A 15,289-nucleotide genomic window follows, 5' to 3' on the forward strand; every position below is an offset into this window, starting at 1 on the left:
TTTCATTACTCACATTGTCTTTTACATAATTATTTTTGTTTATATGACAGATTAGCTAAAAGTTTAATTGACAATATTATTTTTTTCAAAGAACAAGTTCTTAGTTTTGTTGATTCCATAGTGTGTTTTCCATTTTATCAATTTCCCCTCTCAATAGTCAATATTTTCTCTTTTGTGCTGATTTTGTTTTTAGATTTAATTCTGCTTTTTAAAACTGCAGGTGCAATATATTATCATTTCTATTTTTCTAATGTATATTTTCAGAGATGCAATTTTCCTTCCTAATAGTAATAATGAGTAGAATTCATATAACACTTTAAGGTTTTCAGTATGCTTTACAAATATATCATTTTATTTTCATGGGTTCAGAATTCTATACATTGCTGCATTAGAGTGGTGAAAAGGGCTTTAGCAGTATCTCTGAAATTCTGTCATGCTGTCTCACAGTTGTTCATTATATCCAACTGATTCTCAAAGGATAGAGAAGGTTGTAAAAGACAAAACATATATTAACAACATACATTAAAAAAATTGGATAAACAAAATCAGCAAAGACAAGCAGAAGAGTAACTGTAGAGCAGAAGAAAAAAACATTTCCATTAAATAACATTAAAAAAAAATCCAAGATATATAGAAAATTAGCAAATATTCAACATCCAGAACCAAAACCCCCAAAAGGATCAAAGAACATGAATTATTTTTAAAATAACTGCCAACTGTAAATAACAATATGAAAATGATCTAAAACATGTGTGACAAAAGAAATGCAAAGTAAAAAACTTTTAAATTTCTTTCATATCATTCATATGGGCAAAATATGGGAATAAACATTGGAGGGATTATGGAACATTATTGCACAAGGAAGAAAAATTACTCTTATTGCTCTGGTTAATCACATCTAATTCTGTAAGAAATGCAATTAAGCTGTCTACAGCTTTTGCCTATCATCCTGCTTCTGGTCTCATACATTAAAGAATGAAAAAAAGAAAACAAAGGTTGTATATTTCAAAAAAATTTTGGTAGCAAATATATTAAGAAACATATTATATTCTCATAAATTGGGGAAAGCAAACCACAATTACATAAACATAATTCAGTACTGTGTAAAAAGAAATGATAAATAACAATTCAGAGAAACTTGGGAAGATTTGTTTGGGTGATGCCGAATGATACAAGCAGAATCAAAAAATAAATATATATATATTTATGTATATGCATATATATTCATATAAATATAATGATGTAAATCAAAAGATTATTAAAAGGAAGTTGAACTAAAATAATTGAAGAAAAACAAGGCCCTAGAGCATAGATAATGAAACATACATTTCCATTATACAAGAGAAAGAAGTGGGATTAATAGGATGAAATATTGTATACAAAGTCAGTTCTAGTCATTATCTACAAGCTTGCTTACCTACTTTGCTTTCTAGCTACAGAAGTTTCAATAGGGGTAAGATAGAGTATGTGTTAGGGGAAGGAAAATTACTATGATATAATAAAAACTTTACCTACCATATAGCAATATCTTTCAGGATTGTTTTCTTTCTGTCATTGCTGATTCTGTTTTATTTTGGGGATACTTGCTTTGTGAAGCCAGGTGGGGCAGCCTTATCATATAAGATATCTTTCATACTAACATCTTTGAAGAATTCCTATCCCATCTCTTATTCTTGCATTTTTACATCTACTATTATCACCTACTTCAGATTTCCATAACTCTTCAAGTTTACTATTAAACATTCTAGCTAGCCATTTCAATTAAAACAATTCAGTGAATCCTCACTACTCAAAGAAAAAAACAAACAAAAAACAAAAACTGACAGTTTGGTTTTCAAGGCCTTCCACAATCTAGTTTAAACAAATAATTCCATTTCATTTCCCTTTATGCATTTGAAAAGAAAGTAGAAAGCAGTGGATAATGTATTAGGTTTGGAATCAGGTCCACTAAGTCCCACAAGTACCTTAAATTCTCTTGTAAAAAGAGGATACCTTTGATAACTTCTTCAGTATTTTTGTGAAATTAGGTAAATACAACATATAGAAAACTTAAAGACATGATATAAACGTTCTTTACTATTATTAACATTCCATGGAAACTAGACTACTTACTCCCTATTTTCATTTCAAAATCCTACTGTCATATATTTGCACATATTGTATCAGCTGCATTGAATGGACTGATCTCCTACCCTTACATCCAGAACTTTATGAATTTCTCCCTTTTTGTTCAACAGCTCAGATAGTACTCCTATTCTTCCTTGATTTATGAACTGTCCCCTAAAATAATTTTGTACATGTTAAATTAAGTGTTTTTGATGGAATTATTTCTCAAGGGCATCATTGTGATCTCAATCCTTGTGTGTTTATGGTTTTTTTTTTAAATAATAGTTTTTTTAATTTTTCAGAATACATGCAAAGACAGTTTTCAACATTCACTTTTGCAAAACCTTGTGTTCTATATTTTTCTCCTTCCCCTTCTATCTCTTCCCTCCCCTAGACATCAAGTAATCCAATACAGATTAAATGTGCAATTCTTCTAAACATATTTCTACATTTATCATTCTACAAAAGAAAAATCAGATCAAAAAAAAAAAAAAAAAAACCAGTGCTTGTCACTATTCATTGAATTTTTTAAGCACTAGAAAAAGGAATGGAACATGATATGGGAAAAGTAAGGACACAATAGCAGTTTAAGATTAACGAAAATATTGGACAATTTGCTTAATGCAATCCAGACAATTTAGTTCCTTTTATTAAACGTAGAGCCCAATCCTTTGTTCATTAACTTCATTTTCTCTAGATGCATATTAGCAGCAAGGTGGCACAGTAGATACAATGTTAGAACTGGAATCAGGAAGTTATATCTGAATACCTACCATCGATAGAAAATCTCACTTTCTATTTAGACTTTTCAAAAGACATCCTTCCATGACCAAAGCAGAATGTTGTGACAAACACACCTCCTTTGACATTAATAAACAATAGATTGTTGGAATGAAGTTTTTTAATTTGGTGGCATTAAAAAAAAATTCATATGATTTTAACATATGCCTGAAAAAGTCCTTTTGGGAAAATAAATGGTATTTTGTTTTACCAAATTTTATTTTACCAAATTTTATTTTAAAATTCACAAAAAAACCACAGCAGAATTCTGGATTTTTTATTTTGAACCGTTAAGCCATTTGTACAACTATAATGATTTGTTAGGTTGTAGAAAACTGTTTAATGAAGCCCTGCATGTTATTACTTAATTTTCTTGATAATAGACATTCTGTATATGTGTAAAAAAGATGAGAAAATGAGAATTTGGTCTATTATTGATTTTTCTTTGACATATATTTTGGGGATAAGGTATTTTCTGGGATTTTTTTATCTTCTTTGTTAAGATGACTGCTTTATAGTGGTTGAGCTTCTGTAGATTTTGATAATAAAATCGTTAACTTTAACATTTTCAATTTCTCATTTTTTGTTATTGATTGCTCTTTTGAACAGGTCACATAGAAATTTGTCACTGTGTTTCTTTTTCTTTTTTTCTAATATGATATATTCTAAATAGTTGATAGCCTAACTATACTGTCAGGAGGAAGACAGGGAAGTGCTAGTTAAGTGACTAGCCCAGGATCACACATTTGATAACACATAAATGTTAAGTGTCTATCTGAAGCTAGATATAAACTCAGGTCCTCCTGACTCACAGTGCTCTATCCACTGAGTCATCTAGCTGTCTTCCAATATATCTTTTGCTATTCTCCCTTGTATATACTTTTGTATTAAGAACCAAATAATGCTGACTTGATTTGAAAAAATTTGTGAAGTTCTTTGTAAAAGTGAATTGTAGAGAGTTACCCAAATGAAGTGGACATAAAATGCTAAAACAAAACAAAAATAAAAATCAAATGATACTTAAATAAAGTTGGAACATGATAAATGTAATATCACATTATTAATTACAAATAATTACAATATGATCATGGCTGAATGTTTCTTCAAATCACTATGAGATAATTAAACATAGTACCTGTTTTGTCTGTTAGCAAATAAACTAAACGCCCAAGTTCTTCTGGTATTGTACTGGTTCGGACAACTGTTCCAGGAATATGTTCATCCCTCATAATCATCCATCCATAGGCTGCTTTGCCCATATCCAAGTTCACGCGCAAACTGTGAAATAAACCCATAATACAACTTATCATTGAACATATACAGATAGGATTCTTTTCATTCTAAATTTTAATGTAGAAATTTGTTTAAATAACACTTGTCTTCGGCTTTATATTGAAAAGGATATATAATGCCATTTTGGGACACTAAAATAAGTTGAATTATATGAAGAATGATAAGAGCAGCAAAGAATTTCTTCAGAGTTTATTCACTTCAAGTCCTTTAATACACCAGTGAGAAAGAAAGACAGTCTTTAAGTTTCTCTCAAATGGATCAACTAGAACTAAAACACTTAAGAGGATTTAAAGGAAATTTTTTTTTTTTATTCTAAATGATGAAAGTTTGGGGACAGAAAGAATTTTGAGTACTATCTACTCAAATTGCTTAGTTTATGGAGTCAGAGGGAAAATGATTTATTCTGAATTCTGAAGTTCTGATCCCCAATCTTTTTTCTTCCCACAGTACACTGTTTATTTATTCTCTTTTCCAACCAAGGTTAATGCTAATGTTCCAGATTCAATCTGATGATTTTGTACAGTCACTCTATTTATAATCCAAAATCACAACTGTAACTGTGGATTATTATAAAAACAGTTAAGAAAAACTTTTATGAAATGTAATAGGAACTCCTATTAAAATAGGTGTTACTAAATGAGGCAGAACATCAGAATGCAAGGTCTAACAAGGTTAAAATATATTCCAATTGTTAAAAAACATGTGGTAAAAAAAAATTCCTATTAGCTGTACTAATAAAATAATCAACAGTTACCTCTTAGAAACACTGCCCAAACTAGAATCTTTTATTCAGAAATCACAAAGAAAAAAATATCTACATAGCTATCTATTTTGCAACTAGCAGACACTGAAGTTACATGAAAGGATTCACAGTTCCGCAATCATTCTTGGGAAATTAAAAACACTTCTGGTTGCTTTGAAAGAAAATTTAAGAAAATAAAAGTAAACTTTTAATATTTTTTATGTTATTTGTGATGGCAATTCACTTTAAAGTAGTCCTAATTTTATGACTAAATCTTGAGTAACAATATTTTTAAAAAGCAATAACAAAAAACAACAAAGATGCCTACTCTCAAACCATGCTATTCTTGTAGGAAACATAAAAGCATCATATAGTATCTGATTTTATTTCACTTACTTTGAGATTGGTAAAGATATCTTGTAGCTCATTAAGGAAATTATGTTAAATCCAATGGACTCTAAACAATCACATTTTCAACTTTATGGAGAGTACGGGAGGGTTAAGTACTCCCTCAAAGTTGGAATTTCCAGATGTTAAGCTTTAATGGCTACTAATAAATGGCACGAAAAACTCAGGCTGTATTCAAAAAGAGTTAAGATAAAATAGGCAGAAATAAAAGGATTAAGGGTAAGAAAGGAGATACCAAAGTTCATCTTTTTAACTTCATTAGAATGTCTTTATAACTCAATTAATACACTTTTCACTACCTTTAGCTCAAAAATCTAGTCAATGACAGCACAGAAATCCCTGCTTTGGGAAAGAGAGCTTGGGTTCTAATTACAGGCTCTAGCTGTCTATTCTACTTTGGGTAAGTACTTAATCTCAACTTATAATCTTGGTTTTTTCATTCACAAATGTGAAGATTTTAACAGTTATCCAAGATTCCTTCAGTTCTTAAATTGAACAATTCCTTGGGAGCTTGTATATTATTAAAAATATTTCCTTTTCTGTCCATCAACTAAATTGAAGTAGTTTTACAATTAGAACAATAAATTTCTAATTAATCATTTTATTCATTTAGTAAATATTTTAAGTGCCTACTACATGCCAAGCATTTGTTTGCATTAGGGATAAGAGATACAAGAACAAAACAATTCTTCTTCTCAAGAGGCTCATATTCCACTATATGATTATATTTTATTGATTATATCTTAGTGATTACATATTTTTCATCAATATTATTTTACAATAATAGAACAGTATAATAAATAATAGGCAGAGAAGATTATAGCTAAACTAAATGACAATAAATCACTTTTAGTTCCTTTTCACCTTATCATAATTAAACATTAAGAAAGTCTAGTGGCTAAAAACTGATTACAAAGTTTAAGTATAAACTAAAATCCATACTTGTTTTAAGTTTACTATTCATACTGATGGCACAGAAAAATTAAAGATGCCACAAATTCTACTTTAAATATTCACTGGGACAACAAATAAAAATCAGTCTTATGAAATCTAAATTGAAAGTATTGGGTAGCATGAGCATAGATATTAGAATTTGTGTACCTTACCAAATAGAAGTTTTTTAAAAAGTGGTGATTATTTGTGGTAGAGGTATGAAAATGTGACTGCTGTGGCTTTATATTCTAACATTATGATATCAACTGGGAATAACTACTTGTGCTAGGTGGTACATTGAATAGGCTGGGGAGAACTCTGGGATCAGAGAAGCCACTGAGATAGAGAAATCTGGCAAAGGCTGTTAGCTCTTCTCTGCTTATAAAGAAGCAGTTCAGAAGAGAAATCAAGCCACTTTAAAATATAAAGCCAGATCCTAAATCCACCCCAATCCAGAAGTGACCTAATAGATCTAGGCAAGGCTGTGCAGACACCTTCTGCTGCCCGGGCTTTGCCTTGGGGTAGTTGAGAACATGAACAGCAGGGACACAACTTGAGGCAGCCTCTAATCCTCATAGTGTGGGGCTCAGCCTGAGGCAGTGTAATTCTAGAAGCAGCAGAATTCCCAGAGAAGCAGAACCTTTGAAGTAGGGACCTAGACACTTCCAGTTTGAGCGCAGGAGCTTTTCAATGTCAGCTGCTGATATCCAAAGCCCCAAGGGAGGCTTTGGCTGGGGTTTGTGACTCTTTCACTGTCGGGGTCTTTCACTGGGCACTCCTCACAGTGCAACCCAGTTAACCACCTCTGAGGCATTTCTGGGGAGAGGGGAGGGGAACTCTCTCCCAGAGCGCTCTTTTAGCTCAGGCACAGGACTCTGCATCCATCTGGTCTGGGAGGAAGCTGGTAAATAAATAAACTTCTTACCCCAAGGGCAAACCCCAACAGATTTTTAACAATGAGTAAGAAGCTGAAAAGAACCAATTGACACCTTCTACACAGAGAAAGAGCAGGTATCCAACCCTGAGGAACCTAACACCAGACAGTCTGCAGATAACACACTAAAGGGGAATGATATTTACCCCCATCACATAACTCTCTCCTAGAAGAGTTAAGAGAGTTTGAAGAAAAATGGGGAAAGGAAAGAGAAACTATGATAGAGAATAACAACGTCCTGAAATTTGAGTTGGAAAAAATACAGAATTCACAGGAGGTGAAGGGAAACAAAATTTGTGAATTAGAAAAGGTTAAAAAAATCACAGGAAAGTAGGATTTCTGAATTGGAAAAAGAAAATAGCTCACTAAAAAAAAAAAAAAATTAGTGAAATGGAAAAAATTCAACAGAGCAAAATAATTAATTTAAAAACACAATTGGGCATATACAAAAAGAACTAAAAAATGTGAATGAAGAAAATAACTCATTAAAAATCAGGATGGAACAAATAGAAATGAATGATTCATTGAGAAACCAAGAATCAGTCAAACAAAACAAAACAAACAAAAAAAAAAAAAAAGAAAAGCTGGAGAATAACGTCAAATACTTACTGGGAAAATCTATAGACCTGGAAAATAGATCTAGGAGAGATAATCTGAGGATCATTGGGCTTCCTGAAAACTATGATCAAAAAAAAGAGCCTAGATTCTATTTTACAGGAAATCATCAAAGAGAACTGTCCAGAGATAATAGAAATAGAAAGGAAAATAGGCGTTGAAAGAATTCATCGAAAACCTTCTGAAAAAGACCCTAAAAAAAGAACTCCACAGAACATTGTGGCTAAGCTGCAGAACTACCAAACTAAGGAAAAAATATTGCAAACAGCTAGGAAAAAAAAATTCAAATATCAAGGTGCCACAATAAGGGTCACACAAGATCTGGCTACCTCCACATTAAAGGGCCTGGAACCTGATATTCCAAAAAGCAAAAGAACAAGGATTGCAACCAAGAATAAACTACCCAGCTAAGTTTAGCATTTTCTTCCATGGAAGAAGATGGTCATTTAATGAAACAGAGAAATTCCATTTGTTTCTAAGAAAAAAACCAGACAAACAAAAAATTTGATTTATATCCACAAGACTGAAGAGAAGCAGAAAAAAGGTAAAAAGAACTCTTGAGAACTGTATCTCTGTTGTGGATATACAGAAAGTCCGCATGGATAATTTGATTTTACTGATATAATATAAAAAAAAAGGGAAGTAGTAAAGGGAAGGGGATAGTATCAGAAAAAGGGGAAGGAGAGATAAAAAGAGGGAAACTACATTCCAGGAAGAGGCATAGAAAATCTACCACATCTGAGGGAATTTAGAGAGGGGGAGAAACATCTCATCAGAGCAGGCTCAAAGAGTAAATAATTGACATATTTGTTTTTCAGAGAATTCTCTCTCACCTCATTAAAAGGGGGGAGAGGAAAAGGGAAAGGGAAAAGGGGAATAAAGGTACAAGAACAGGGAAGGGACTTAAAAGGAGGGGGGAGGGATACTAAAAAGAGAGGGCTGTGCATCACAAATGGGGTCTATAAATTAAATATTGGGGAAGGAGTTCAGGGGGGTCAAGGGATTAAAAAAAAGCATAATCAGGGGATAATATGATGGCAGGAAATACTGTAAATGTGAATGGGATGAACTCTCCCATTAAACGGAGGCAGATAGCAGACTGGATCAAAAGTCAGAACCCTACAATAAGTTGTTTACAGAAACACACTTAAATCAGGGAGATACATACAGAGTAAAGGTAAAAGGTTGTTGCTTGCATTTTATTTTCTTTCACGTTTTTTTCCCTTTTTTTTTTTTTTTAATTCATTTTCCCAAATTATCCCTCCCTCCACTCCCTCCCCCCATGGCAGGTAATCCCATACATTTTACATGTGTTACAATATAACCTAGATACAATATATGTGTGTAAATACCATTTTCTTGTTGCACATTAATTATTAGCTTAAAGGTAAAAGGTTGGAGCAGAATCTATTATGCTTCAGGTAAAGCCAAAAAAGCAGAGGTAGCCATCCTTATCTCAGATCAAGAAAAAATAGAAATTGATCTAATTAAAAGAGATAAGGAAGGAAACTATACCCTGGTAAAAGGTAGCATAGACAATGAAGCCATATCAATACTAAACACATATGCACCAAGGGGCATAGCATCTAACTTCCTAAAGGAAAAATTAAGAGAGTTGCAAGAAGAAATAGACAGCAAAACTATAATAGTGGGAGATCTCAACCTTGCACTCTCAGAATTAGATAAATCAAACCACAAAACAAGTAAGACAGAAATTAAAAAGGTAAATAGAACATTAGAAAAACTCAGTATGATAGACCTTTGGAGAAAACTGAATGGTGATATAGAAAGGAGTATACTGTCTTTTCAGCAGTTCATGGAACCTATACAAAAACTGACCATATATTAGGACATAAAGATCTCAAAATTAAATGCAGGAAGGCAGAAATGGTAAATGCCTTCTTCTCAGATCACAATGCAATAAAAACTACATTCAATAAGAAGTTAGGGGTAAAGAGACCAAAAAGTAATTGAAAACTGAATAATCTCATCTTAAAGAATGACTGGGTGAAACAGCAAATTATAGAAACAATTAATAATTTCACCCAAGATAATGACAACAATGAGACATCATACCAAAATTTATGGGATGCAGCAAAAGCGGTAATAAGGGGAAATTTTATATCTTTAGAGGCTTATTTGAACAAAATAGAAAAAGAGAAGATTAATGAATTGGGCCTGCAACTTAAAAAGCTAGAAAAAGACCAAATTAAAAGCCTCCAACCAAAACCTAAACTTGAAATACTAAAATTAAAAGGAAAAATCAATAATATTGAAAGTAAAATAAACTATTGAATTAATAAATAAAACCAAGAGTTGGTTTTATGAAAAAGCCGATAAAATAGATAAACCTTGGTAAATCTGATCAGAAAAAGGAAAGAGGAAAATCAAATTGTTAGTCTTACAAATGAAAAGGGGAATCTTTCTACCAATGAAGAGGAAATTAGAGAAATAATAAGGAGTTACTTTGCCCAACTTTATGCCAATAAATTTGATAACTTAAGTGAAATGGATGACTACCTCCAAAAATATAGGCTTTGTAGATCAACAGAGGAGGAGATAAATTGCTTAAATAGTCCCATTTCAGAAAAAGAAATAGAACAAGCTATTAATCAACTCCCCAGGAAAAAACCCCCAGGACCAGATGGATTTACATGTGAATTCTACCAAACATTTAAAGAACAATTAGCCCCAATGTTATACAAACTATTTGAAAAAATAGGGGATGAAGGAGTCCTACCAAACTCCTTTTATGACATAGACATGGTACTGATACCTAAACCAGGTAGATTGAAAACTGAGAAAGAAAACTATAGATGAATTTCCTTAATGACTATTGATGCTAAAATCTTAAAATTAGCAAAAATTAGTAAAATCAATTTCACTTGATTTTTTGCTAATTTTGCTAATTTCACTTCAGAAAATCATCTCCAGGATAATACACTATGACCAAGTGGGATTCATACCAGGAATGCAGGGCAGGTTCAATATTAGGAAAAATATTAGTATAATTGACCATATTAATAATCAAATTAATAAAAACCATATGATCATCTCAATAGATGCAGAAATCAATAGATGCAGAAAAAGCAAATTACTCATGCATATGTACTGTCAAAAAAATTATAATTATAAAATTAAAAAAAAGAAAGAAAGAAGAGAGCAGACAGTCTTCAAACCAACTGATCTAAGAGTGAACCTCTAACTAGGGAAGAAGTAGAGCTCTTGGTAACTTACTGACAGTTTAGAAATACAGGCAACATTATGACCATCTATTTTCTTTCTTATAAGGAAAAAGTAGTATTATGGTCAGGTTTTAGTGGGTTGGATTTGCATTTTTTAAAAAAGAATAGTGGCAATAAAGGTTTAAAATGAGAAATTATTATTAAAGGTTGCAGAATCTTCATTTGGAAAATTCAAAAAAAGATTATATACATAATTCTTTTTAAAGAGAGGCAAAGACAGAGACAGACATCATCTTGAAATGATTAAACATAATATTGTCTTCATTTAGAGAAATTAGTTAGGTGATTTGTGTGTAAACTTTCAGCTCTACAATTTTCTGATAAGTATAATAAATGCACAGTATGTATTACAGCTATTGGTATTAATATTAACTGTGTGTCCTTGTACTTACTAAAAGCTAAAAAGATTGGATCTGAGCATTAGAGATGCAACCAAAATCATGGTTCTTGCCCAGAAGAAGCCCACATTCTATAAACATACAAACAGCTGTGTAAATACAAGCTATATGCAGAGTCAATAGTAGCAATCTCTAAGGAATGAAACTAGCAGTAGCAGTTAAGGCAGCACAGAGGCAGAGAAAACCTAATCATAGAAGATAGGATTTGAGCTGAAGATGGAAGGAAGCCTGTTAAGTTTAAAAATGTAGGTAGGGAGAAGAACATCTCAGGCATGGAGGAGTGGTGGTGGTGGTGGTGGTGGGAGTGTGTGGAGATGAGGAACTGTCAGTGAAAAGGCACATATTTGGCAGATAGACGTGTTAGGCACACAATTCAAATATGTTTAAATTGAATGCAATCTTATTTATTCTATCAATAAAAGAAAAGATAATAATATGGAAAATGCACTTTTCAACATGATATTAAATTGGGAAAGTGTCTGGGTCAGTAAAGGAACCACAGAAAAGTTAGGACAATTTAGTACAAAAGAAAAGGTAAAATAATGAGAATTGGATTTATTTGTCTCAGGAGATTGTACTTTAATTGATCACACAATAACTGCAACTAGTTGGGAAGATCACAGAGTGTCAGTTAAGCAGAAATTTGAAAGCATTACTTCAATATATCTTAGCTATTTAGAACTCAAACATAATGGTGAAACAAATGAATAGTACAACCAAAGTACATACCGAAGGAAGATAATTAAAGCTATATTTAAAGAATAAACATCACAGTAGGTATACAAAGAAAGACTATTTAGTGGCAGTGGCATGAGAAGCCACAAGATTTTCTTATTTCACAATATATTAAAAACAAATAATGTCTTTCATTATACAGAAGATTGCTGAGGCATACCTGGTACACTGTTTAAAGCATTAGACCCTATTATAAAAGATACTGCAACTGGGACCAAATGTCTTTGCTGACGAAAATTAGTCTAATCATTTAGCATTTAATTTTAGTGAAGATACAGCTTTTAAATTTACTTGATGACATATTGAAAAGACAAATATATGAAAAATATCATTTTTCTTCAATTCAGAATATCAGTTTTTGTCTTTGATCCTTGGGATCTAAGCATATTACCTAATATATAGTAGATTCTTTAATAATGATTATTAATTAATAGGAAAGAGGATAAGTGATATCTTCTTTGATTCATAGTGGACAATTTTGTATCATAAATTTTAAAAAAAAAATAATACCCTTTTCCTGCTGAACTCAAACTTTCAGTTTTACTTTTAAGGATTCAAAGAACAATTCAAAAAGCTAGGCTTTTATTTGTAAATCTTATAGTCAAATTGGTTGGTGAATGATAGTTAAGTCAAGGTTAGTCAAACTAACTGTATTGGGAAAAAACCTCATAGGCAGGCACATTGAATTAAGATACCAGATACATTTAAAGTGTTATATTGATTAATAAGAACCCCTAATATAGATAACAGATTTAGACTTGGCAGAAAAGTTATTTAGAACCAGTTGACCACTGTCTTTTTTTCCTTATACTATACAACAGTTTTATAAAATTCATGAAGATCAGAATTTGAAAATTTACCCTGAAATATTCTATGCTTGAATTCTGTTTTATGCCTAGAAGGAAAATATTTTGAAACTTGAAGAAAAAAAATCTTCAGAGTAAAAATTCTGTTTAAAGGATAAGTGAATAAGACTGAAGAGATTAACCTGTCCATATCTGTATCTCACTGATGAGACAATAGATGACTCCTAGTGCTACAAAGCTGTTCAAAGACACTACACTGAAGGACAAATAAATCTAAATATGTTCTCTTAAAATATACAGCACACATCACATTTAAGCCCCATGGTACCTGCTACATTTAAACGCTAATTTTATTACAATTAAAACTACTGCCTTTAACCCTACCAGGTGAAAAACGTCCCTGAATGCTTTTCTAGAAAATGCCTATGAATCTCCTCAGGAAATGAATCTGCTTGAAATAATACATATGCACACCTCCATAAATAAGATTTATTTTTAGAGTAGCCTCAAGTAAGCAAAGGAAAATAGAAACCATTATAAAAAGTTTCAACTAATGAAATAAAAAGCTTTTTATGATAAAGAGTAGAACCATAAGGCTAAAGAGACTATTGAGAGGCAACTGGGCTCAAGGGAAGGCAACAGAACAAAAACTGGCTCAGTTTGGGATCTGTATTACAGAATTGAAAACACCTTTGATAGATGTAGAACAACAGAAAGAACCTGGATTTGCAGTTAAAAGAAAGAGATACCAATATTGAGTCTGCCACTTTCTACCTGTGACTTTGGGTAATTTCCCTTAACAAGGAACTCAAACTTATCTCATTTGCAAAAGAAAAGGGTCGGATTACTGTTGTTGTTGTTGTTGTTTTAACACACTCCAGTGCCACTCTAGTGAAGACTATAGACCCTTTTCAGAATAACATTTTAAAGGCATAAAAAGAAAATCTGTAGGAATTATAAAGGAAATCAATTATATTGAAATACAAATGTTCATTCTGACCTTAAGAATTTGTGGATTAGATAATCCCTCAAGTCCTTTTAAAACTCTAATCTTTTGACTATGGGTTATTAGGAAGATAACAAAGACAAGGTAAAAGGTAGGGCTGGAGGAGAAAGATGAAGAGAGCTAAGAAAAAAAGGAGAAAGAGATGAAAAGAAATGGGAAAACTGCTTTACTTTCATTTGTGTTTGCCTTAATTTCATAAATTCAAAGGGGGAATTAAAAAGAGGTATGGTTCACTAAGGTTTGATATTTTTGCACAGCTGCTTCTTCAGTGTCATTCTTATGGATATCTTAAGACTGATCTATCTTGACGTCAAAATAGTCCAGTTGCCTGGGCACTGGGAGCTTGGCAAAATAAACTTCACACATAAGCCCATGTTATATAATATGATTAAAGGGATGCTTCACGTCTTCTATTCACTCCCCATTCTTCTCCCAAATCTTCATTTACTTATCTTCCTGGTACCTAAACCTCAGGTCTTTTTTTTTTTTTTTTTTTAAAGTATTTCTGAAGTGAAGTGACCTTGGATTGGTAATTCAGATTGGCAGAAACAAGTGGAAAAAAAAGACCTGATATAGGGCAGAAGCTAGCCTACAAAAGAGCAGGCTAGGTGTTTAACTGCATTATAATTGGAATGATTCAATAAAACCATAAAAAAGGCCACTGTATGGCCCTGGGATTGAGAGTTCCATTCAAATTGTAGAAGAAAATACATAAAAGGGAGCCTTCATCTTATCTTGCCCAGAACCAGGACCTGGCATTTCTAAACTTTGCCACATACCACTCTACACTCCTTCTTGCTCCCTTTTATGTATTTTCTTCTGCAATTTGAATGTAACCTCTTTGAGAGTAGGGGCTGCCTTGCTTATTTCATTTATATCTTATAAAACACTTAGCATACCATCCAGCACACTCTAGACACTTGATAAATGCTTCATTCTTTATTCATTCAATGTAGGGAAGATTAACAAGGTAGGGGAAATACAAAATTCCTCTACAACAAAATTTTGCCAGAGGCAAGGGCTAACCTAGAAAAGAAACCTAACCTGTCTTTTTAAAAGTTATTTTAGAAGAAAATGAGATACAATGTTACTGTTGTATATACATCCAAGGTTGCTTCAGTGCAAAAATAAATAAATAAATAAATGAAAAAATCATAGATTAATGATGAAAAATGCTATCCAATACCTAATGGAAAATAATAATGTACAGAATAAGACAAATTTTTGGACATAGATGGGGGAATATATTTTGTTTGACTATATTTATTTGATATGTGTTTTCCTAAGT

The 15,289-nt window shown here is 32.1% G+C and overlaps 1 protein-coding gene across 4 annotated transcripts in view; it reads right to left on the reverse strand.

Moving 5' to 3' along the window:
* ATP9B (ATPase phospholipid transporting 9B (putative)) overlaps positions 1–15,289 on the reverse strand; it is a 448,624-nt gene that overhangs the window by 129,325 nt on the left and 304,010 nt on the right. For all 4 annotated transcript variants that reach the window (XM_074273531.1, XM_074273522.1, XM_074273514.1 and 1 more), the window contains exon 13: positions 4,022–4,164. In XM_074273531.1, coding sequence (XP_074129632.1) covers positions 4,022–4,164 — 143 coding nt within the window. The remainder of the gene's footprint in view (positions 1–4,021; positions 4,165–15,289) is intronic.

The sequence above is a fragment of the Sminthopsis crassicaudata genome, chromosome 1 (assembly GCF_048593235.1).
Source record: "Sminthopsis crassicaudata isolate SCR6 chromosome 1, ASM4859323v1, whole genome shotgun sequence".
Taxonomy (NCBI): Eukaryota; Metazoa; Chordata; class Mammalia; order Dasyuromorphia; family Dasyuridae; genus Sminthopsis; species Sminthopsis crassicaudata.